The sequence below is a fragment of the Lycorma delicatula genome, chromosome 5, assembly GCF_047948215.1.
Source record: "Lycorma delicatula isolate Av1 chromosome 5, ASM4794821v1, whole genome shotgun sequence".
NCBI lineage: Eukaryota > Metazoa > Arthropoda > Insecta > Hemiptera > Fulgoridae > Lycorma > Lycorma delicatula.
In genome coordinates, this window is record NC_134459.1 from 151,043,890 (window position 1) to 151,071,882 (window position 27,993).

General features: G+C 30.0%; 1 protein-coding gene across 6 annotated transcripts in view; it reads right to left on the minus strand.

Moving 5' to 3' along the window:
• Positions 1-27,993, minus strand: part of LOC142325494 (rhotekin-like) — a 426,138-nt gene that overhangs the window by 147,227 nt on the left and 250,918 nt on the right. The window contains exons 1-2 of one of the 6 annotated variants that reach the window (XM_075367327.1): positions 16,044-16,065; positions 14,906-15,027 (exon numbers count right to left, since the gene is read on the minus strand). The exons of 1 other annotated variant lie outside the window; for it this stretch is intronic. Coding sequence is in view for 2 of the 5 variants with exons in the window: in XM_075367331.1 (XP_075223446.1) it covers positions 15,443-15,484 (42 nt within the window). In the remaining 3 variants the exon portion in view is untranslated. Of the gene's footprint in view, positions 1-14,769; positions 14,787-14,905; positions 15,028-15,442; positions 15,528-16,043; positions 16,161-27,993 lie in introns of those variants that run through there. 4 more of the 6 variants (XM_075367326.1, XM_075367331.1, XM_075367330.1 and 1 more) reach the window with 4 other exon arrangements.

Sequence of the window (27,993 nt, forward strand, 5' to 3'; positions counted from 1 at the left end):
TCAAGATAAGACTATATTCTACAGAAATTTACAGTAACGGCAGAAAATGAAGTGTAAAATTTTTATGTGAAAAGAAAAAGATATATAATTACGGTGTGTGTGTGTGTATATATGATACACATAAATAAATGGTTATTAAGGTGTGGCCTTATCCTACAAAAGAAACATAAGAGAGAGATCGGTCGACGAATGAAGACAAGCTGTACAATTTACAGGCCGCTCCCGCATTTATGGGCGTCTTTTTCACTAGTATAATTTTACTAACTATTAAATTAAAGTAATATGTACGCCCGATTTCGATAACTGAAACTACTATTGCCTAACTGGATAATTCTGCGAAACGATTCAACGAATATTATGAAAATAATAATAAAGTAATAATACTTCACGCTTCTTATTGATTTGAGATATTCAATGTTATTTTTTGATTGAAAGTAATTTTACAGCTTTCCGGCAATTCAAACCTTTTCAAAGCCAATTTTATTTTATTTTTTTACAGAACTGTCACAACTCACTTTAAAAGAAACATCTTCCCCTTTAATCTAACCCCTGTAACGGTAAACAAACTAACTTACCATGACCAAGTCATTTAATCTTGGGCTAAATAAATACATTCATACAGAGTCGCTATACGAATTTTGGTGTATGCGCGTGCGCAGCCACAGACTCGAATGTAAATCTAATGTTACCATCAGCCAATTTTACCAACTATGCAAAAACAAACTGTTTTCTTACACAATCTGCTTATCTTTTAAAACGGCTAAGGATCTATTTTATGTACATTCCCCTCCCCTTTTCTTTCTTTATCCGGTTTAGCCTCCGGTAATTACCTTTCAGATAATACTTCAGAGGATAATATGTACGAGTGTAAATGAAGTGTAGTCTCATTTCGACCATTCCCGGGATGTGTGGTTAATTGAAACCCGACCGACAAAAAACACCGGTATCCACGATCTATTATTCAAATTCGTGTTAAAATAACCGACTTTACTAAAACTTGAACGCTGGAACTCTCGATTTCCATATCAGCTGATTTGGGAAGACGCGTTCACCACTAGACATATTCCCCTCCCCTAGAAAATTATAACATGTAATATGTTTAAATTAAGAAAAATAAACAGGAAACTTATAATTTGATCGATGCGTTTACACAAAACTTATTATGGAAAAAGAAGACAAATCGGTATACCGATTTACGAATTAAATTATTCCATCCGTTCCCTATATAACGAAACTAATTCCCACTTTAAAACAAACGCCGTACGAGGTTAGCCTTCGTTCCCAGTATCTTCTCATATTGGAATACCGACATCGTCGCGGAAATGTCACTGAAAATTTCAAGATTTATAACGGCACTATACAACTTCAATTCCACGCTTTTTAAGAAATTTCGACAGTACGATTCGTGATCTCACGTTCGAGCTCAACTAAGGAAAGATTTGATAAAACTATAAAGCAGCACTTATTCTCTATAAGAGCAGTTAATCATTGGAAACTACTGCCTGACGAAGTTAATGCTCTATCTATTGGAGTTTTAGAGTCGACTGGATAAGATCCTGCAGGGTACCACAAGTAACTGCCGATCGACTGTAATGTGACTATTGACTTTTGAATTTCACCTGACTTTTCTGGGTTTTTTTTAGTTTGATATTTTAATGCATTTTTTTTTTAGATTCGCTTTACTAAGACTCACTAACATAATGCATTAGCCTATTTATATAGGTAATAAAATATTTTATTTTATTGATATAGTTGTCCTTAAATTGCGCCAATAGATAATTGCATTAATTCTGTATCACATTATTCATGATTTTTCGGTTGCAAACAATCGATTAGAGTCTGATAAACGGACAATATAAATTACTGTTAAATAATCATGATCGATACGGATTGAAGAAACTGCCTATACCATCATCGCTTCCAACACGTTAAAAGTTGTACAACGATATCATACGTATGCAAGCGTAGACACACTTAATGCTGTTAGTCACAAGAATGAAACGAAGTACCATATACAAATGCGATGAAACCGGAAGTCGCGTACATAGGCGCAGAACATACGTATAAGTAAACCACAGTATTTACAAATAAAATTAAATTAAATTAGGAACGTACATACTTTATATTAACCGTATTTTATAATTATAAATTTTATAACTTTAACATACTTTATATTAAGTTTTAATATATTATAACTATGTATGGATCTTATTCTGATGTTGAATTTATTTTTAAGGACAAATAATAATACGGGTTGCAAATGAAAAAAACCGTAGGAATTAACATATTAAAATCCATATTGATTTACGGATTTTAATTCCTTATTGATTTAAAAAAATAAAGCAACACCAAAAAACAATAAAAATGAGAATACACCTTTTAAGACCATTAATGTTTTAAGTCCTTTAAATAAATCTATTTTGATGCTCTAAGCGATTCATTTCAAAGAAATTCATTTTTCGGTTTTAAAAAAATATTGTTTGCTATTTGATGTATCAACTCTGTATCGATTTTATCAGCTGAACGATTATTATACCCGGTGTTTCTAGTGCGATCAAGACGTAGTGATTTCAATAAAAATCGGTGTAATTATTATACAACTGGAGTGCTGCAACATATACGTGACAGTATGCGGCCGAGCTGAATTCCAAAAATTTTACGTATTTTAACATTTAGAATAAGACCTTGGACTTTAATCGCTTAATACTTATCCGGAGGACATAGAACATTTTGACTTCGAAAACACTCAAAATCATTAATTTTTTATTTTATTTTGTAATACATAACGACAATCAATACCTTCTTTCTATCTACCGGGTAAAAGTGTGTGACCCGATAAAAGTGCGGGTGTAAGTGTTCGATCAGATTCCTTCTATCCTTTCACAATCTGGTTCCTACAAAATGTACAAAAATCAATTATGTCTTTCTCACGGCTCTGATTAATACAGCGTACGATTTTTAATATTTGATTAAACTTAAATATATTTACGCCCTACGACTAAATAAAACAAATTTATTCTTTAATCGTATTTGTCAATCGTAGTGTTACAAATACTACTGAGAATATAAATTTCTTTCGTTTAATAAATGTGTTTTACAACAAAATTGATTAAAAAACGAAAATTAAAATAAACTTACGTAAAAATTACCACTACGCGGTAAAAATGTATGGCTAAGGATGGAGCAAACCGCAAACATTGAGTTATACAAAACGTAATCACCGAAATGCTAACCGGAAACCGTATGTTATGTCAAGAATAAGAGCGCCCAAATATTAGTAGCTAGGCATTTAAAACTTCTCTATACGAAAACCAATCGACAAACGAAATGCCAAATTATCGCGTTAATACTCGATCACTATACACGCTTGGTCAATACATCAGAAAAGAAAATAAATGCGATCACAATAAACCTTGAAAAAAAAGTACTGTAGTTCTATTTAAAAGTAAAATATTCAACAAATATGAAACATAAATAATCAAATACAATCATCCCATGAGGACATTCACCGCAACAGATTAAAACAAACACACAGCTGTTTTTTTTTTTTTTTTTGTTTATACCCAGCAGAGATTCAAAATTACTGCGCATATCAAAACAATAGACACAGATGTTGCAAAATGATCAAGATCATAATATTGTATACAATAAAAAAAAGCCAAGGCTTTATATTAAGATTTAACGTATCGAATTAAATCAACATTAATAACGTTCAGCCGTAATAAATCAACCGATGTGAAAAATCAAAGAAAAAAAGTTTACTTATCGCTTAAGTAATCGTGTAATTTATTTCAGATAGTACTTGTAGCAATGCGAGGAAAAAAGATGCAAGACCACGTTCCGATTCAATTAAAAAAAAAATCTACAGTTAGTAGCCGTCTGAAATATTTGTATTAAATAATAAGGTACCGGAGCCGACCGCATTATAGGTTACGCGGACGACCATTCTCTTTCAACTGGTTCGAGGTTCGAATCCTGATCATATTTAACATTTTTTTACACACTACCACAAAATTCATCTGATTACACAAAAAATAAAAAGAGAATGTCTGTAACAAATTATGATCTAAATGCGTAAATTGATAATTATTACGGGGACAACACAGCGTTATTTTTAACACTGTTTTAATTCTAATACAACCGTCGTTGAAGTACACAAAAATTATATTTTATTTTATTACGTTTTCTTACTATTGTTTATACACAATTACATTTTTATTTGTTATTATACCAAGGGATATATATCAAAACCTTGCAACGTGTTTTGCGGACAGGCTTAAAAAAATTATTTAGATTTAACGATATTCTGTTAAGGTAGTTAAACGTTTATTCACATCTTTTTTAATCGTTTTGTTACCTTAATTTTACACTAGTCAACAAAATATAGGCACCATTGTTTTATTACTTTCAAATAGTTATCGTGCGTGAGATTGAACGGCTGAAAATTAATGGACCTAAAAAAATAATTTTTTCTACGATGGAAAATTGTATAATGGAATCATTTTATTTGTTTATATGGCACGAAACACCTTATATTTTATAATACTACTACTATATTAATAATCAAGACTTTTATTTTATCGCTAAAATACATAAATTGTACTCTTCAGCCACGATAACATTCAAAGAACTAGCTTTTGGTGATCAAAAATTGATACATCCATCTCCTTCGATGAGTTAAAAAGCCCGAAGGACTTTATTTCTCTTTAACATACTTCCTTTTAGCTTACCGTATATTGCATCTTTAAACGTTAACTCCCCTTCGCAATTAGGGATTCTCACAGGAATTAAAATAGTACTCACAAGATTCTAAAATGGTACACGCTACGAGCACCAAGCTCCTTAAGTTGCGCACAGTGTTGAAACTTATCTTTAAACTTAAGTTTTAAAATCTCTAAAGATAAGATTTTAGATCAACTTAACCCAAGTATTTTTTTTTACCAACATATTTTTAATTTCCATGTACCATGCAACTAGCCGTCTGGTACAAGAAGAATACATAATACTTTTTTGGAACACTCTATTAGCAATTCAATCGTTACCCAGTTTCGAACGGATATTTAAAAAAATAACTTCTTAAAAACTAATTCGGTTTAATACGCCTCACCGGTGTCGCTTAAGTTTATAAAAGCTAATGATATCTTTGGTGAGTATTAAATCAACTCTTGAGCTAATATGCGTTTTTTTAAAGCATAAACTTTCTTTATATCTTTATTTAAAAAAACATCCCGTCTGAAAATATTTATAAAAATAACAATAAACCAATTAACATCAACCCAAAAACGATGTAAGAATTTCAACTCAAAATAAAAGCATTTTATTTTGAAATGAGCTCACGAGTTTTGTAAGTATAGTTTCTGTTAAAAAGATTGCAAGTTAAAATCGATCCGCTGGCAGTTCAAATTCAAAGGTAATAATAACATTTCTTTAGATTTCAAACATAATGGATTTATAACATTAAGTTATGCCATCATTTAGATAATTAACTCATTTAGGCCTATTTTAGTCTCGATTTTGGATGAGAATAATATTTATATTTCTTGGCGTTAATAGAATTAATACTTTATCCAATAAATATCCTATAAACCGAAAACCAAACCGTGTAAATGCCTAGAGTTTGGCTAATTAAATAAAGAAACAAATCTTATATAAAAACTAGTTATAATGCAGGGATGTCGTGAATCCTGACTCTAATTTTTTTTTCAAATCTTATGTTCATACATTACGTAAGAATAAACCCAAACAAAAAATAAAAAAATGTACGAATCATCATTGTCAAATTGTTTTAAATAACTATGATTCAAACGAAAATAAGAAACAGAGTCATTTTAAAATGCTATCATACTTCCAAGAACCGGTTAAAAGGTGGCAAGTATTTATACAAATTACGTATTTGTCTGTTATCATGCATTTATATATAGTATATAAAAACTATATATAAGAAATCGATGTGTGTAGTCCGCGCGCGTAAAAAAAACCATATTTATTGCGAAATGCGTATTTCACTTTCAACTGATATTAAAGTTTACCTGATTTGTATAGAATTCCTTAACTTTTCACTAAAAACTTGCGTAATCAGTCATGTGAATAATTTTAATTAATACATTAAGTGAAAAATGTTTAATTTGTTTGTTACATTCTTCTGTAACATATTAATGCTTTTGTTTTTCTAATTTTTTTTTTTCAATTTTAAGGATGGACAGTTTAGAAATTGCGAGAATTGTATTTATTTCTTCTACGCATCGGGTATGAAGAAATATTTTAGTAAAATTCAATTAACATTAAACTACAAACAGAAACGAATTTCGGATAGGTTAAAAAATCACGTTAATCATACAAACACTCCCTTTTTTAACGATCATAACATTCTATCCCTTCCATCTATTTCTAAAAATAAAATTTTACTATTCGTTCAATCAAATTTCCAAAGGATTTCATTTATTACACCCAAAATATAAAGTAGAAATAACACTGACATTTTAAATTCTTGGGAATCTTCCTGAGAAATTTAACGAACTTACCTTATGAAATGAATTATACAAACTGCTGCTTTAAAACGCTTTTATTATATTTCAATTTTTAAAATTTCTGTAAATTTAGTACGTCGGTGTAACTTGTTTCTTATGTTTAAACGTTTTATACGTTATCATATTAAATTTAAATTAGATTTTAAGTAATGTAACAATTAACCAGCCGATAAGCCTATTAATTCCAGGTTACTGTGACTTGGAATGGATAAGTAAAACTGAAAATTTTAAACGGATTAAATCCTATACCAATGATAAAAATGTATGTCTCCCAAGCTTATTATAACACTTTTATCACAAATTTATATTCATAATATGAATAATGTTATAAAAATTATCTATCCGGGAAGGAAATAAGTGGGTTTTTTAAAATAGTATTTTGCAGTAATCGAAATAAGTTGCCAAAAGATATTCAACTAAATTACATTTCAGGCAATTACATTTTATAATAGTAAATATCTTAAAAAATATTATATATATTTACAGTTCTAGTAACGAGTACAAAACTACTTTTTTTAAATTTTATCATCTGTCTTTAATTGAAATATAATTTAATGTAATTTCACTTCAGAAACAATAAGTAAAATCATTATGGAATATAAAAAAAATAATACATAACAGAAGAATTTTTTATAGACTACACTCACCAGATATTATTATAAGTAAAGGTTAAAAACGCGGGCGGGTGGATAATAAAAATTAAAGATAGGCAAAGACAAGGAATATATAATAATCGAGAGAACAAATCAATGGAATACTGGGACAGATGATGATAAAATACATGGCTGTAGGTGAGGTCCAGAACAAAGTCACGAACTATTACGTCACACAAAAATAATTATATAATAACAATTAAATAAGAGAAGAAAACTATGATCCATCGTAAAGAAAAAATATAACTACGAATGAAATGATAGTCACCTTTAAAGAAAATTAACAACCTTCCATTCAGTTAGTGCGTAGAAGAAAGAAATGCAGGACCTTTTCTATTTTTCCCCCACGACGGTTATTTTTTACGTTACGTATTAGTAATTGTTCGTGCTATAATTATAATTATACGGTATTTGCAGAGAAATTATTAATATAATCTATCCAAACTTAACCTACAAACTTAAGCGAGCGTAAGCTAAATTTCGTTAATTATATTTATAATTATAAGCAATAATGCTGCTTATACTGGACCTCTATCATGTACATTTGAAAGACCCGTGATTCAATAACATCGACATAGACTTATTACAGGCTACCAAGACTTATTATATATATATAGACTTATAACATATTACCAATGTCTAGTATGCTGTGCAATGTTGTAACTAGACATGTTTAAACATGACAATTACTATTATGTTATACGTAACCTAAAAAAAAAAATACCATTGTGTGGGAGAAAACAGAAAAGGCCCGAAATGAAAAAAGTCCGCATCTCCAACGAAATGCTGGCTACACACAGTAAGATTTATCGGACGATATGAATGATAAATCGATTAAAATTTAAAACTTCTGTTAATGACTTGAACGATTATAGAGATGAAGGGTAAGTAACTAGTAAATACTTTGATACAATCAATCGGTCAGTCGGACACATCGACAGATATATTATGAAAAAATATTCCCAGTTTCTTTTGCGATTTTAAGATAAATGGTTTGTCATATCGTTCTTTTGATTTCCCTCAAATTATACACCCGCTCCCTTAAGTTTTCTTTATTTCTTCTTTAATTATCGTTTATTTTAATTTTATTTTATTTAACAATACTTTAATTCATAAATAATGACATTATTAAATGATTTCATCATAGGCTTCATTCAACTACATCGCGGTTAAGACTAAGTTTATATCCGGAATACACACGTATAAAAGCTGACAAAAACTTTGTTCCACTTTCCTGCTATTTTTTATTTATTCTGACACAGTGGAAAAATAATGATACGTGAAAAAGTTTAAAAGATTCAAATATTCGATATTTTTAAACTTTGATCGGCTCCTCCAACCCCAATATTGCTCCGAAAGTTTATACTTAAGCAACTTGCACTACTACTATGCTTAGGAAGACAAAAAAAAAAAATCGGTTAAAAATATGATAAATAAAAAGATAGCTAGCTCTTTTCGATTTTTCCGAAAGGGGGAGAGAATTTAGGGGCAATTTTTTTTTAATGGTAAGATACCAGTACGCATGTACTGGTAGCTTAATAAAAAGTGAGGTTTTTCCAAAATTTTGACATACGCAGGAAAATTCACCCCCATTTTTTCTGGGGGAGATCCCTTGGTTATGAAACGTCGAGAAATGAAAAAAAAACCATACCCCATTTTTTGACTGATACCATACTTTCCTTCTTGTAGCATAATTTGCTACAATGCTAGCAAATGTGCTATAATGAGCTCACGATGCCAGGAAAGAAAAATCCACAAGGAACATTCAGTTTTTAAAAATAACTTATTTTAAAGATACGGAAAAAGAATTTGTTTAGCAGGAAATTCAAAATCTGAGAACAAGGTTTAGGGGTCGAATATATCTAAATTAGAATAACATGTTAGAAAGAATTAATATCGTTTTTGTCTCAGAAATCGTAATGCTGCTGTAAGAAGTTCTTCGGGTGGTATTGCTCGAGGCCCGAACTTATGTTGATGTCATCTAAATCTTTAAAGTCATTCGGATGATCGACTTGTAACTATTTTAATAGCGATATAAGAAATAGTCATAGAATGCAAGATTTTCATTTCTTCTACGCCATTTTGTAACTGTACAGCCCAAATAAGTCCAAATATCAAAAAATTAAAAATGTTTTAGACTGTTGAGCGATTAATCTGAACCGCTCTAACTCGCAGGTCTCTGGATCAATCGGTCAGATAAATCTTCTTAGACGATTTATTAGCACGATTTTTCATCAAAAATACGAATAACCGTTTCTCTTACATATTAGTAGGATGAAAATAATTCTACCGAACTTTAACAGTTCGAAGGGATTTGGTTCGAGGATTACGAAGTTATCCGTAGAACAAAAAATTATATTTACAATCAGTTGTAAAAAAAAACCTGCAGTAAAAAGATTATTATTAGCTAACAGACTCCAAAAATTGCCACCAAATATTTTTTTCCAAATTAGCAAACAGTATATTAATTTTTATTTGTCCATCGTACCTGTCTACTATTATTTAGTATACTGAAGAAAATGGGAAAATTAAAATATTTACATAAAAAAAAAAATAATAAAATTTGGATAATTAATTTTATCTGAAATTTGTAACACTCGTATCTAGCGTTACGAAATTATGAAATCTAAAATGTAAAAAACACGAATGACAGAATTCATGGACCTCTTAACGTAAATTTACTTTAAACGTTATTCAAAGTCATAACACGTAATAAATAAATTGTTATTTATTATGAGAGTTTAAAGAAAAAAATTAAATTAACGTTTTAGCTAAGTACATGAACAGACACACACATACGCGTGCATATATAATTAATTTTAATTATCGCATTAATATTCTCAGAATCGCAATACAAACAGTAATCAATAATAACTTTATAAAAGAAAAGGAAACAACTATTAATTAAATTGAAATATTAATGATAATAAAATGATAAATTACAATTATAACAAGGAAAATTATGCAATTCGGATCATTATTGAAATATATATATACATATATATCTTAAGCTTATTAATTATTCATTATTTATTGAATAAAATTATTTTATATTAAAAAATCCATTATCTGGGAACTAAAACCAAAGATTTATGTCACTAAAATCAGGGTTTGTTTTCATCTAAAGAATTATAGTCTACACAAAACGAATTTCTTGGTATTATATGTGAAATAATAAGAGGGAATTCCATACAATAACCGCATCTCGCCTGACCTTAATTCTCGGGAAAAAAAAATTTTCGGGATCAATTAGAAAAAAGAAATCCATTTAAGAAGAGAAATAAATGTTTTTCTTCAAAACAAAAACATCATAAATAAAAATGAAACATTATTTCTTCGAACAAAAAAAGTTATTAATTCAATATTGTCTATAATTGAAAAAAAAATAATGATGATGCAATAAATTTCATAAGAAATAAATCATTTATTGTATAGTTATATGTCGGATGTATAAGAGTGTACCGCACTCATTAGCAATTCAAAAATGAGCGAGCATTATAAATCATTTGTAACATACATTCAAAAATATAATGCAGTAGTCACAGATTCTATTGAACTTATACACTAACACAAGCACGTGAAAATATCTAGGCCTATAAATAAAAATATAACATCAAATAAATTTAAGTTTACAGACAGACAAATTAACAACTTAGGTTTGGATCGTAAAGGAAAACTAATTTCACTTTTTAAGAAACATATTTTAGCAAATTATCAAATTTGTTTTTCCTAAAAAATGTTATCATTAATACATTTTTACGAAAAAACGGATTAAAAGTAAAAAAAAAATTAAATGACATTATTGTAAACCGAAATTAATAATAATAAATATAAAATACATTTCTCTCTGAACGGCACAATTACGAAGCAAAAATGTTTTATGGTAAGAAAAAAAAGAATCAACATTTCTAATGATTTGTTAGTCTGTATTTTATCACTACTTCCGGATTAAATTCTTTCCGCTTGAATCGTAGCTGGTAAATTTCTGTACTTATATCATCAATTGTTGTTAGCCAAACAACAATAAGATACTATTGTAGCGGGCCAGAACAAATTAAAATTTATCCATTAGCGCAATTTTAATACAGAATATTTAATGTTGAGAGCACGTTAACCAGCAAATTAAGCCGGTTTTTTTTTTGTAATATATTAACCTATTTTATTTAAATGTAATTAAAAGATTCCAAAGAAAAAAAAACGACAATGTAACAATACAATGCTGCTAATGAGACTAAGGCCGAAACAGATAGGTCAGCGATTCAGACGAACCTCTGTCGTAAGACTTCGCCATGCAGAACTATACCATGATACCGCTTACCAGAGGGATTATAAAACAGATGTCAACTAACACAGTACCAGCAATGAAAAATCGAGTCGCGCTTCAGAAAACCGACGCCGAGACGGATTAATTAAAATAATAAATGAATATTTTTAATATAGAACTTTCTAGAATAGATCGGGCTAAGAATTTAAAAAGTTTTACCAACGAGAAGTCTCCTGGTACGCGGTATAATAGATCGCTATATGCCAGGACAGCTTCAAAATTATCGAAAAGCTGTCTGTAAAAGAGGGTAAACAGTTCTTGCCGACTGACAACGCATCTTTCCTCGCTTTACCTCATGAATTATCTATTGTTATTCATTCTTGTTGTCAGAAATAGAAAACCCTCTACGTATTACCTCTGTTTACAATTACGACATAAATAACTAATGCAAAAGGAAACACGAAAAAAGTGTACATTCGTCTAACACTGAAATAAAACTTTGCGTAATGCGTTTACTGTTAAAATTTATGAAACTGGATATATTATGAATTCAACCGAACGCCAACCCCACCTCTTCTTAAATTATATAAATTATCGCACACGTGACAAAATTTATTATTTTAACCTTCCCAAAGAAATGAGATGCGCGCGCGCGCGCATATATATATATAAAAATACCAATAATATACTTGTTTTCTTTCGTAAAATTATTATTCTTCTAACAAACACAGCTAATTATCATAAAACCAAAAGAAATGTTTAAGAAAGTCTTGAAAAGGTTTTCCAAATAAATCCACTATCTTAATATGACGATAAAGCTAGAAGCAGATACAGGCGTCTATACTATCACTGTGCCTATCAATTTAAAGTTCAATAACAGTTTGTGTTTGAAGAAACGTTATTAAGTTAAAAAATAACCAAGGACGATTTAATTTTATAGCCCACGTTTTTCATTGAACCGATGCAATTTATTTACACTACAAAAAGAGTACAATTTTAGATTACTAACACCAAAACATTTATTTAAATAATATCTCTTATTAACATCCTTATTACCAACATTTTCTTACTTCACACAACCGATTAAAATTAATTTTATTACAATAGGGAAGAATTGGTGTTTGAAAAAACTTTTAAAAATAACTACTGCCAAGAAAACTACACTAATTATGAAATAGAAATAAGCTAAGATTGCGACTGCTTACTGCTCGTAAGGCCAAGTGCCGAATTATAATTTCTCTTGAAAACTAGAGTGTACATCGACTGTACGCAGGCTAAATATATAATTTTTACACGATTACAAATACTATAGCACTTGTGATGCATAGATGTTTGTTTTTCATTGCGTAGTCACGTAACATTTTACGGTCTCGGCCTTTCATCCGGAGGTCCCGAGTTCGAATCCCAGTCAGGAATGGCATCTTCACACACGCTACTGATCATTCATGTCATCCTCTTGGCAATACCTAACGGTAGACCCGAAGGTTAAAAAAAAATAACATCAGCCCACTAATTTAAAAGATTAATCGTTTCTAACCGAAATACTGATTACTTAGAAACAAAAACCCCGACAACGAGAAAAAAAGACTAAGTTATCAGGCAGTTAAAATACATGATCGTTAATCCAATTTCGATTAATATTCTTTCAGTTTTTTTTTTTTTTGCTTTTCAACTTTAAATTAAGGCAGATTTCACTAATAATTATTTATATAAATAAAAAGGAATAGATAATAGAATAAGATTTTTTATTTTTATTTATTCACTGCAATTATGAAGCGATTTATTAAAGTTCTTCAAACTAATAGGCAACATATTTATTACAATTCAATCTTTACAATAGAAAAGTGAAAATAAACAAATTATACTGCCGAATTAAAATAATTAAAAAAATATTTCAATTTATCAGATATCGGTAAATAGAACAGAACCGACTTTCTAGAACGGTTTCTTCAAATCGTTAATACGAGCAGAGAATAATAAAATTAGCAACTAGAAAAATATTTTTAGTAAGTTAATGAATAATTATCAGTAATAATAAGTGAAAGAAAGATTATTTTTTTGATAACATATTTTACAAAACAATATATTAATGCGTACGTGCAAATTAATTACAATAATTTTTATTTACTTTAAAATTACAATCCTTAAAATACATTAAAAAAAAAAACAAGTTATAGTAAATAACGAGACTTATTCATCGATAGTTATTATTACTGAATATCGAATAATAATTGATAATTGTAGTTAAATCATCATAAATCTTAAAAAATAAAATTATGCAATAGAGAAATGAAAGTGTAAATATAATATGTTTTAGTATAATTTACTATTATTTAATTATAAATAGAAGATGACCACCGGAAGTTTGGAAGAATTTTTTTATCATAATTAAACAATGCTAATTACAAATCAAAAGTTTGTTTATTTAATAGTATCATTTAAAATCTGTCACACCGTTTAATATAATTGTTCTATATAATTTTATACTATATAAAAATATGTTGCTAATGAATAATTTTTTGTTAAATTCATACTTTTAATTTATGAAATTAAGATCTACGAGTTTCAAAAAATACAATACAAAAAAATATTTATGATAGGTATGCATCTTTTAATTAGAAAATTAAAGGCTCTCGGGTTATAACTTCAATTATAAATTATTCCCCCCCCCCCCCAAAAAAAAACCCCGAAAATTTGCAATTAGTACAACAAATATGCTAAAAAAAATTTATTATGTTATTAAACCTTATTTTTTCATTTATACACTTTAAATAAAAAATTAATTTCTTGTCAATGCCTCTAAAACTCGGGTATGTCAATTCATTAAAAGTACTAGATGAACTTAAAAAAGAAATACTACGTCAAATACTAACGTAACCATAAAAAAGTCAATTTAAAATATATTTTGTGTTTAATCATTGAACGACTCCATCGACACATTCATTGACAAACGGGTGAAACAATTTTTAACGTCTCACTGAATTTTAAGTTTCCCCTAATCGAACAAATCGATGCTTCATCGTAAAATTGGGGACCGTATATTAAAAAAAAACCGTAAAATTGGGGCATCTTCAAAAAGAAAAAAATTTTCGCGATGTAAATAAGGAGTCATAAATAACATCCATAAATATTAACAATTAATAAAAAAAAAACCACCAGAATTGTTGTTAAATACTTCCGACGGCAAAAAAAAAATGTTCATCGCTTACTTTGTCTCTTTTAAGAGAGTAATACCAAATTTTAATGATCTTCCTACCATTTATTTAAAACAAACATTTAATGACAGTACTTTCGATATTATTATTCAAATAATTTCAATAATTACCTTTACTTTATACAGATTTTATTTATTTATCTTCACTACTGTTTTATTATCATTTGATATATTCAATTTTTTTTTCTTTGTAATAAATACTTTAATCATTATTTTGATAATTTTGTAATGCACCGTGTTTATCTACCTTTTCCCACGGTTTTCACTGATACTTCCAGATGAATACAAAGGCAGTTCTTTTTTTATTCGTGGAGTAGTATGCGCAAGCGCACAAACACACTGTTTCTCACCCTCTCTTCCATACATAATCTATAACATATAATGATCAGAAGAAAATACTTATTTAACCTGATTTTATTTAACAATTTATAATTTCGAGTGTACGAAGATACTACAAAGGCTTTCGAAATAAGAAATAAAAATACACTATCAAAATAAACAATAAATAAACTAATCCAATATACCATCCGGTCAATAATATAACCGTTACGGTAATTAGCAGTAAAAAAAAAGTTTCGATAATAATCTTCAGGAAATACAACAAAATAGTACAAAAAAGATTCTTAAAATGAACAATATTTTACATTACGTAATGTTACACAAATAATGATAATTAATAAGATAATAATAACAGGGTGGATAAGAAAAATAAAATATTGAATTTATTTTTAAACAATTTAACGTTTGTTTCTAAATGTAACTGAAATTAATTTGATTAACCTACTTCAAAATGCCAACTAACATATTTAAAACACTGATAATACATTTTACAAAATTATCTGCAGTCGAAAGTGAATAGGAAAATAAATTCTATCTAATAATTAAAATTAACTACCGGTTTATGTACTATCTTTTATATCCTTAAATCAATAATTACGTAAATGGCAATACAATAATGGATTGACGTACATTTTGTATCGTACTGGCATAAAAAAAAAATAATCAGCTTAAGGTTACGAGATCATGTCACACATAATTCATTATGAAAATTAAACTTAGGTTTACTCTCAATGATATTTAAGCTACTACGGACAATTATTTTAGCTTCCCTAACTTTAATTCTAACAATCAAACGATTTAACTGAACGGTGAAACAAATTAATCGGTAATTACTAATTATTGTAATTTATTCCTACGAAGTATAAGGAAAAAAAGTTAAAAAAAACTGTTAAATGATAACATCAAAAATTACAAATTACACGCACATTAAGTAATACAAGAGCGATAAAATTATTTTACGATCATATAAAATAAACAGTTTTCAGTATTAAAAAAAAAAATAGGTTAGGAATGACAGTGAAGCGATACTTATGTAAAGCACATACAACACAATAAAACAAGCACTATCACGAAGAACCCGCAAGAACATCCAGCGCACAACTGGCAGCTGGCGAGGCGGTGTAGCTAGCCGCCCGCGGTTCCATTCAGAAATAACAGGTTTACCAACTGAGCGCTACCAACTGCAAACGAACATAACCATCTTCAAGGGTACCGATACTAAAAAGCCGCTAATAAAATAAAAAACAAAAGAGAATACAATATAGGGGTGCGTGCGTCGGTTACAAATAATCAAATCTATTTATTTCAATAAATTCTTAAGTATTCTTCTTCAAATGGAAGAAACAATTTTATCTTAAGCATACATACCTGAAAAAAATCATACCTCTGATATGATCTAACATCTACAAATACATATGATCTACATACCTGTGATATAATCACATAAAATAAAAAATTCGATACGATAAAAAAACCATGATAAAAAAGTTCGACTATTTAAAAAAAACAAACAAAATAACACAAAAAATAGTAATTACATTCTATTTAAAAAGCTAAAAGGAACTTTATCGGTTTGGAGGGGTAAAGCGGTACCCTTATAAATAAATTTAAGCTGACAATTTAAGCCGACCTCCGTGGCGCGTGTGGTAGCGTCTCGGTTTTTCAGCCGGAGGTGTTGAGTCCGAATCCCGGTCAGGCACGGGATTATCATACGCTACATTTCCATATCCAACGCACAAAAGCTTCAAGATTATGTAGCGATATCAAGCAAAAAAAAAAAATATATATTCAATTACTAAAATTCACTTTCTTCCAAGCCGACATTCATATTATTTTGCCAGTTAACAATTTATTATAAATTTCTTTCAAACATTTTCAGATAACTGGTTACGGAGGACATTTATGATAAATAAGCTTCGATATGAACAATAAAAGTACTTATAATAATTTTAATTTAATTGTTTCTAAAAAAAAAATTGATGAGTTTAATAAACTCTTATGCAAAACCGTGCAAAGTTAACGCCGTGACTTTTAACTCGGTGAAGCATATACAAGTGATGTAATTTAACGCTATAATAAAGGTAATTTTTAACGAAATGACGTGTAAAAAATTCCATTCAGAAATACACTTATGAATCGAAACAATTATACTGTAATTAGCGATCATGACAGAAACAATTTATTAATAAAGACAAAAATTATTAACCACGAAGTTTTATTATACGACTATTAACTAAGCACTGAGCAATAGACGTTGTTAATGAAATAAAATAAATAGATATACGTTATTAAAAACTGTGTTACATCACAATTAAAAATCCTGTCCTAAAAATAATTATTCAAAATGCAAAATGTATGATAAAAGTAAATTTATCCGTTAAATTTTAAATAATACGCATTTTTAAATCATAATAATCTACTCCTACGACAATTTTTTTTTTTTGGAAGTAATAACACCGACAAAATTACGTATAATTAAATTAAAACATTTATATTTATGAACCACCAATCAAAAAATACACAGTTCTTTCTAAAAATATAATTTCTACAATCTTTCCATTGGTACCATCGTCGTTAGAAAGAATTGCATCATTAAAAACACGTATCAAAATTTAAAACATATATTATAGACACAAGTTGTCAAAAAATTAAAAAAACTCTCCTTTCCACGGCCAGCCGAACAGTGAACCGAAAACAAACTTCATCCGGCTATGTAGAACAGTTTTTGATGTAGACAATATTTTCAGATAGAGAATATTATTATTATACAATATTATTATTATACAATATTTTCAATATTTTTCGAATTTTTTAGGATCTTTTCCGTTACGTGCGTCATTTGCATTTTTGTCGGGAATAATGCAAACGCGGCTCAGTATGGGGTAGAAGACATCATAGATGTATGTTGCGTCATAAACGCCGTCACCGCACGTGATTAAGTTATTTACAATATTCCATTCCTCAGAAATCATTCAAGCGAGTTGAATCCTTCATTCATATGTTTATTTCTGTACAATGTACGTTGATTATTAACGAACAGTAATCGTTTGGTATAAAATAAAAATACCTTTATAAAAAGAAAAATAATTTTAAAAAATTAAAGAAAGTAATCAATGGAATACTGAGTTGTTATTAATCTGACAATAATCTGCCGCCACCGAATCTCGGCCAACGGGCCAGTCAATGCGGTGCCGGCAATATGCAACAATGACGTCATTCCAGTCTATACCGAGGCGCGTTTACATTATTCCCAACAAAAACGCAAATGCTCCATTAACGGGAACCCGGTACCTTGTATCTCGGTAATGTTATTTTTTCTAACTTTAAGACCCGTTATCTCAACCCACCGGCTTGGTCTAGTGGTGAACACGTCTTCCCAAATCAGCTGATTTGGAAGTCCAGAGTTTCAGCGATCAAGTCCTAGTAAAGTCAGTAATTTTTACACGGATTTGAATACTAGATCGTAGACACCCGTGTTCTATTTGTTGGTTGTTTCAATTAACCACACGTCTCAGGAATGGTCGAACTGGGACTGTAGAAGACTACACTCATACATATGATCCTCATTCATCCTCTGTATTATCTGAAAGGTAATTACTGGACTAAACAGGAAAAAGAAAGAAAGACCCGTTATCTCGGGACACAATAGGGAAATTTTGCAGTTGTTTTAAGGTCTTCTTTTAGCTTCTGACTTTTTTCATACTTTTACTACAAAAATTTTTTATTACAATTTTTATTCAATTTTCCTGTTTTTTAAGTTAAGTTTTTGCACAATACGTTAAGTATCTTAGAAAATATAAATCATCTAGTGTTTAAAAAAAGGTAGATGTGTCTTGCATACACTAACACACAGCAAAAATTTCATTTTACTGCTTTCAGCGGTTTATGAGATAACATGTAATTTTCGGAAAACGATTAAAAACATCATTTACTACAGATCAATGCATCCCAACACCATATTCTGCATTGTCCGGGCTTTCTTCCTCATCATCCTTATATTCTGGTCGAGTACTTTTTCTGCTTTTATTAGTTTAATGTTAATAAACTATTTTTGATTCCTTATCGGCACTTTTTATTTGATGATAGTCCATCATGTTCATGGTAATGCATGATGTTCCACGGATAAAGCCCACGTGAAGGGTTTTCATCTGGCGAGATTTTATGAAAATAAATAGCACATATTGCACGCTTCATGTCTTTTATACTGTTTATCAACACCACAATAGTTTATTTGTAAGTTGACCCTTTCCAGAAATTTTTTTTACCAACATAACATTCTACAATCTTCCGCGGAGATTTCGCAATCATGAGCCCATCCGCTTCTGAATATGACCAAAATTTTAAATTTAACCAAAATTGACAAAATTTCCCTACGTAAACAATAAATTCCCCTTTTTAATAAATAGTCAATTCCAATAGAAAAAAAAATTCAAACTTCGAATTTTTCAGTGAGTAGTGCTTAACAAAAAAGAAAATCTATTTTGGCACTAAAAATATTATTTTTGATTTTTTATTGTTTTAATGCATAAAAAATTTGAAATAAGCAAGAATGTAAAAATAAACTGATTTTAAAAAAAAATTATATACAAGGTACCAGGTTCCCATAACGGAAAAGGTTCTTTTTTCAATACAGCTGTTTTTGCAAAGATAATACCAGTAGCCTCCACGTAGGGGCAAACGCGCCGTATGCGGTTGCGGCTACGGCCGGTCCTGTCCGCATTGCATATTGCTGAACAAGCGACAAACCGCTAAGGTAATGGCCGCGCCTCAGCCGTTCAGTCGCAAGATGGATGTCAAGAATATCAAGAACTATGTACATCCCATTTTACGAAGTCGTTTTTTAAAAGGCGTGTATATATAATTTTTTTTATTTGCGTCAATATGAAAAAAAAATGTTCAATTTCACAAGAATGTCAACCAAAGAGTTTTGATGATTTATTAATAAAAAATTGCAGACAACATAAGAGTATGGATAAGACACATCATTGCGCTTGTGGATAGGGAAGGTTTTGTTGAAGTATTCATCGAAAGAGAGATCCCATAAACTTTGGTTTTTCTTTAACGTCAGAAATGAGTTTTTCTGTATCGAAATCAATTACCGATATTATATCAATATTAAAAAAAAAATATATATATATATCAAGAGAAAAACCGTACTTGAAAATATACGTTTACATTTTTTTTGCTAAATTACTGATTAAAATTACAATTTAATACAATTTTGCGTGCGTTTGCACAAAACTGAAAAGGTCACTGTCAGATCGCACATTGGCCGTCTGGCGTGCGCGTTGTCCCATTACAATTAATACAAATTTTGGCCGCAAGATTTCGGTTGGTCGTAGAGGCCAGAACGACAAATCTCTAGCCGCAGCGGCTAGTTGGTCGCACCGACCAAGTGCGCGTTCGTTCGTGCGAGTTCTATACAATTGGCCGCTTGCAGCCAGCTGCTCACCTGGTCGTCACCGCAGCTGCGTAAGTGCGCGATTGCCCTAACGGTGAGCTTGGTTAATAAGCGCGCACGTCACTGCAATACTAGTGTTCTCTGAGACACTGGTACACTACGATTAGTTATCTCTTAGTAGCATTATACGTTGAGTAGGAATCGTCGCTAATCCAAGCTCGCCGTTAGTTGGCGGCGATTGTACGTGTAAAATACATATTTGACGAAACCATTCAATTTCTGCTTTGTTAGTTCAGAAAAATCAATATTATTAATTCAAAGGAAGAAAATATTCGGTAAAATTAATTAAAATATTATTTACATTAAATTGAATACATTTTCATAAAACAAAAGAAGTTAAAATTTTAAAACTATTAACAAGAAACTTACGGCGTAAAATATTGCAGTAATGTAACTCTTAACAAACAGAAGTAATTTCAGAAGTACTCACCTGTAAAAAAAAAAAAATAATAAAATAAAAAAATATGATAATAAAGCGATTTTCTTATAAATAATATTTACAACTTTGTTTTATTAATTAGATAGATATATTAACTGCATTAGCATTCATCAGCCTAAACATTAAAATGGTATCTGAAAATAACAGTTATTTGACATGAACAAGATAAAAAAAAATTAACCTCCTAACGTTACATTTAAGCTTATTTCTAAAATTAATACATGAAAAATGGGATCTAGTAGTGAATTAGCGAGGACGTTGTCGGAAACGGAACAGTAAAAGCCAATAAAGTAAGCTGAAGCATATAGTTTCCATAGCAACAGATCATTTATTTCCAATAACCACTTTATTCAGAAAAATTCTCCCTATATACTATTTTTGTTAGTTTACTTATTATGAATACGTTATGTACTTTTCTAGCAGTCAAACCTTAAAGTATCGACCAACAGTCGATTGAAGTCCTGTAGTTAATAATATTTGAAAGCTTTTGCTTTGGTTAGTGCAAATATATAAGCGCATACATTAATACAAAATCATGTGATGCAAATAAATGTTACTTATCTTATTTTAAATAATATTTATTTTATTACTTATTTTGTACTTACTTACTACTCACTTATTTACTTTTTTTATTTTAATTAATATATAAGTAACATCTTATATACTAATAACTAGCGATTACATTAATAATTATTAATGTAATTTCTTGATTAATAATTTCTTTTTGTAATTTCTTAATTATTAATGTAATTTCAAGGAATGTTTTAAAAAAATTAATAATTTTAAATTTCATTATATTTTTCACATTATCAATAATAAAGATATACGTAAATAGCAAATATTTTACAAGATTATCTTCAATAGTTCTCGAAACAAAAATCTGGATACTTTTAAATTATCACAAAATATGATAAGAATAAAAAAAAGAGTAAATTATTAATTACACTGGTTGACATGATTTTTGTAACAATGAAAACACTTTTTTCTATTAGATTATCTATTCACAAAAACGTCTTACCACATACTATTTCCAAGTATTTTTTAACCTTTCTACCCGTTAACCTGTTTTGAATTAGTTGGTATTGTTTACATTTTGTTTTATTGGGTATTCCTGCCGCATTCTACGACTCTTTAAAGACTGTTATGTTTCTTTAAAGTTTAGTTTGGATTCTGTCTTGCGTACACTCAAATGTCTTTTAGTGATTTTGTTATATTTTACATAAAATGGCAAGTTTTGATGTCAAAATCCAGCGGATAAGTTTTGTTATGTATCTGGAAGATCTTCTTTAGAGTCACAGACTAAATTTATATCTCAGGAAGTCAAAAAAAAACCTACTTTTTATATTTTAAGTACCAAATTGAAGATCAAAATAAACGTTGGGCTCTTCAAGTTTTCTGTGCGAGTACTCACGTAAATCTAGTGCAATGGATGCACGGCACAAACAATTCTATGCCGTTTGTATTCCTAAGCTGTGGCGATAACTTTCTGACCGTCTATGTGATTGCTACTTCTGCATTACTACAACAGAGGGGCATTAAAAAAAGCAAAAGGGCAAAATTGAGTATACAAATTTGCCTTCAGTACTAAGGCCTATTACTCACGGCCAGAAATTACCGGTGACGATTATCTTTAAATTTGGAAAACTTCACGTTTCCCGTGATTCTTATTCTTCAACAAGATTTGATTCACAACCTCCTGAGGCCACTATTACTGATCTTACGTTTTTACCAACCATCAATGAACCTCATTTAATAACTCAACGAATTAAATGATTTGGTACATGACCTGGGTTTCTCAAAACAAATCGCTGAACTTCTTGGTTCCAGACTTCAACAGTGGAAACCTGTTAGATAAAAACAAAAGTGTTTCACTTTACCGAAAACGGATTAACATTTTCATGTTTTTTAAAATGGAAAGATGCGTCTGTAATGATACATATGGTTTAATGAATGATTTTAATAGGGATATTCCTTCTGAGTGGTTTATTTTCGTAGATTCGTGTAAATAACCTTAAAAAGAGTTTTGCTTCATAATGAAAACGAAAAATCACCTATTCATTTAGCTCATTCAGTAACAATGAAAGAAAACTATGACAATTTGGCTGGCTACCATAGTAAATGAAGTTAAATATGAACAGTATCAGTGGGATATTTGTGAAGATTATAAAGTGATAGGAATATTGCTAGGGCTTCAAGCGGTTTTACAAATTTTGTTGCTTTTATGCCTACGGGACAGTTGGGCAACAAAAGAACATTTCATTATTGGCCTCAGAGGACTTCTTTTTAACTAGGTACTTCGAATAAAAAGTATGCTCTCCTCGTAGATCCAAAAAAGGTGCTTCTCCCGCCTCACCATATTAAACTTGGACTAATGAAAAACTTTGTTAAAGCTACTGACAAGAATTATTTTCCCAGTTAAGTGATGCAGAACTAAAAGAAGGCATCTTTATTGGACCTCAAATAAGGAAAGTTTTAGCGATCCTCTTTTTAAAGAAAAATTAAACGACAAAGAATTTGCAGCTTGGAACTGTTTTACAAATGTAGCGAAGGGAATTTTGGGTAATAAGAAAGATGATTACTATAAAACCTTCATAGATGAACTCTTAAAAGCCCATGAATTACTAGGATGTCGCACGTTTTTAAAAATCCATTTTTTTTCACTCATTTGGTTTTTTCCGGAAAATTTGGGTTCAGTATGTGACAAGCAAGAAAAGAGATTTCACCAGGCCAATGGAAACACGGTACCAGGGACGCTGGGACTTATCAGCGACTACTACTGTGTTTTAAAAAAGGGAAGATTTTACTGAACACAAGAGAAAAAGTGAAATATTTTGTCACTGTACGGTACCTTTATGTAACATTTTATATTTTTTTATTCCTTAATAAAACATCTCTAATTAAATTTAACTTGTTTTAGATGTAAATATACTTTTTGTTCAATAAACATTACGTTGCAAAAATTAGTCGTCTTCTGTTTTTTAATCAAACCCCAACGTCTGTAACAAAATGTGTTATAGTATTTTGCACATCATTTTCGAATTTAGGGCCACAAAATACTTTCAATACAACTATTTTCATCAATGTTACTTAAAAGTGGTTTAAATTTGTTTACTAGTGATATAATTCTTTTAACAAATGTTAACAATTACCAAAATCTTACTTCATTAAATAATTCTAAGTAGATACAAACACAATGATAAGAATACAACAAATAGGCAGCACATAATGAGAATCAATTATTGATTCTCGTTATGAATAATAAATCTTATTATTGAATACTAAATCTTAGCTTAAATTCCTAATAATTTACAATTTGCTTAATTATAACATATGTGTCTACCATCATTTTTTTAAGGAAATGAAAATTTCACTTAAAAACTAAAGAAATGAAAACAAGTATTCAAATAAAACAATAAAAAAAACAATTTAAAATAATTAAACTGTGCCATACTGAAATTCTATCGAAAATTAGATAAATCATTTATTTAAAAATCACATCAAGATATATTTAATAAACTACTTTAAGTAAGCAATAAAACAGTAATATGCATCGATCCGATTGATTTACCCTACAGCAAAAAATATACACAAATATGCTGGTGGACGCACAAAACCAAAAACATTCAAAAAGACCCGACGAAAGGGGACAGTTTTAGTAGGACAACCAGCAGGTATCTCGATGAGTTTTCATTCCAAGAAAGAAGGCAGAAAGTAAAAAGAAATAAAGGAGGGTCTGTTAGAAATGGAAGGAAGTTCTTCCTTTAATTGACGTTCAACTACGGTCGTCTGTCATTACTCCGTACAATAGATATCTTGCTTAACATTACCACTCGACTAGTTAGCTGAATAAAATCTTCCTTCCTAAAAAAATCTCATTTCCATAACTACTACAGCATATCAAAAGATTTACTCTTAAACAACCCTTAACTCAAAATTATTCTTTCATTAAAAAAAAGATTAAGACTTTTATAATACGATAAAAAAAACGAATTTCTTTTAAACTACCGCCTACTGTACCAGTACAATGACAAAGTTTATCATCATAAACGGCAATCTTTTTACAGTTAGTAAGTAAATTGTTTACACTACGTATTAAAAAATGTTTTCAAATTAAATTATTAATTTAATTTTCAAAATCATATACAATGCTGACTTATAGAAATAAAAAAGCGTGGTAAAATGATTTGATAAAAACTTCACTAGACCTAAAGTAAAAAAAATTCCCACTGCCACTTTAATGCATTAAAAAGCGATAAGTGACATGGAACGGTCACTCTTAATTTAATGAGTCGAATTACTTCAGGCCATATCCCTAGATGTGCGAAATTATTCCTTTAGAAATCCTGTACCTGCTGGAATGGCTGTTTCATCTCTTTTTTATGAAAACTAATTTTTGTTATACAGAATGTTCGGAAATTTGTTGTGCACTGGAATTATAGAAGTGTAATGAAGAAAGTTTCTTAATTTTTACTTTGTATTTTTATTTCACTATCTTATAGAAACGGATATTACAATAACTGCAATAGTTTATAAAGGTGTTGAAATCTACCTCCAACATCAATACGATATTGCACACGTTTCAATTTATTTTCAAACATTTTAACCAGCTGATATTCTGGAATGTCTGTTGCGATACACTGCTTGTTCTATAAACCATACAGAAATATTCTGGGGAATCAGAACGGGATCGGGCGATCGTACAGGCCACAAATGACACGTTCACCAAAGATATTTCGTATAAAAGTCATTTACTGTATGCGTTTTGCCGCCATCTTGTTGGAAATAACCGTGATTGTTTCCATTTCTGTTACTGACTAATGAAGTTTGTTAAAATAGCACAACAACGATCACTATTAACTGCATTTTCAAAAAAGAGTGGGCGGACAGTGCGCATTAAACTCACAACGACCCAGACTCCAATTTTCGCTTTGGGTAAAGATTCTTCGTGTAATTCGTGGAGGTTAGTTGTCGACAACAGTCGTGTATTTTGTAAATTAATATAAACACCCAAGTGAAACCAGGTTTCATGTGTAAAAAAAAAAAACGTTATGTCGAAGATACCTAAAGAAGTTTGGTCAGTAAAACGTTTAAACCATTGATAATAATTTAGTCTTTTGGCATGACCTACAGATTTCAGTTCTTGAGCACACATTAGTTTGTAGGGGAAAATTCTCAGTTCTTTTCTTACAGCTTTATGTGCAATTGCAAGTCCGATATCTTGCTGCTTTGCTAAATTACGCATTGACTTTGATGAATTTTCGGCAGTAGCATCCGAAATATCAAGCAGTTTCTGTTCGTTTATTTTAAGAGGTCTTGCAATTCGATCACCGTCTTCAACAGAGCCTGTTGCCCGAAACTTTTCGATGTGAGTTCGAACCGCATCGCGGTGAGGAACAGGATTATTTGCAAACATTTCAGAAACTTGTTCTTCACTAAATTAGTATACTTGCCACCTTCACCCAAGACGTGTCCAACGAGAAAAATACGTTCCTCTACAGAATGAACCGCTACGTTTCTCGCAACTATTGATTACTATAAACGATCGAAGCTCATTCAATCATAACTCAACAACTGACATCTTTGTTCATTAGTAGCAACGCTCAACGAATCCACACGGTAACCAACCTAACGCCAGAATGAATCACATAATTCTAAACCATACTATAGGTCTTTTCGAACGCACTGTAGCAAATACTTAATCAGTTTTACAAAAAATCGTTGATCAGTAATATCCTTTTCTTATTCGCGTAAAAATTCTACGATCTTTAGAAGGATAAACGCTTACATCCCGCAGGGATGTGAGCGTTTATAACGCTGAGCGTTCAACGTTTATAACATGAGCGTTATTGAACTTTTTTCCGAATGATATCGTTTAACTGCGGCTCCTCCGAGAATAAACTGTCCTTTCCTTATCCTGTATCTCTTCTTCCCACTTTACGTCTGAACTTGCTAGTCTCCGTTCAGGATACCGGGTAACTGCAGGTGAGAGTACATCCTTAGTCCGATTTGATGAGGGGAATATACTTAAGGTCCAAATTATGAATTTTGCCTTTCTGTATTTTTATCAGTAATCATAAAAATTCTAACAATATTTCTAAAAAAAAGGAGAATAAATTGAAAAGAAAGAAATGTATATAAAGGGCGTAAAAATAAGAAGACTGAAGTAACCAAAAACACGCAAGCATCGCACCCTACCAATTTCACATAATTTACGTAACAAATATCATTTTCAAAAAAATCCTTATCACTTTTCCCTCCAGACTTTAATATATAACACGTAATTAATAATTATTTATACAATAAATGCGGCTTAGTAATTCAAAGCACGCATACGACAGACATTCCACACGCATATAATAATCAATATTATTTATATGCATGAATAAAAAAGAAAAAAACAACAAAAGAATATCTTCCCTGCTAATAATGCTATTAAAGGTGTTTTCAAAACATGTATCTAGGGAGGTAAAAAAAATAATGTATATTGTATACACAATGTTTATTATTATTTACATTAAAAAATATTTGAATTGAGACTAACGTATTAAAAAAAAAAAATCACACTAGTTTGTTTAAAAATTAAGCCAACCAAAAAATATGCTAAAATTAAATTACTTTTACTAAATATTGAACTTTTACTTAAAATTGTATTTCTGTCCCTGTAGCGTGAAAACAACTGAAACGGTTTTAATGAACTAAAGTATCCCACAATTCGTTTCAATTAGCAAGCGATCCATTCAAATTTCGAAAAAAACCTTAAATGATGGGTGTTCTATACATTTGTTTCCAAACCAAATTTATAAAAAAATATTCATCCAGCAAAAGTGCTTAAATTTTGGATTAATATATTAGCGCGCGCGCGCACACACACACACACACAGTGATTCACAAATTTTTACTCCTACTCGAGCGAACATTATCTACAGAAATGTGTATCTACAGTTATGTTTAATGAAACATTTCTCCCCTATTTACGGTTCAAAACTAAATAATGCAATACTACAATTCTTGTGATACCGATTACGTATGCTAATTACGATACTGTTATACACTGTAGCATTGGTTGAAATAGTGCTATTTGTTTTTCTGTGCAGCA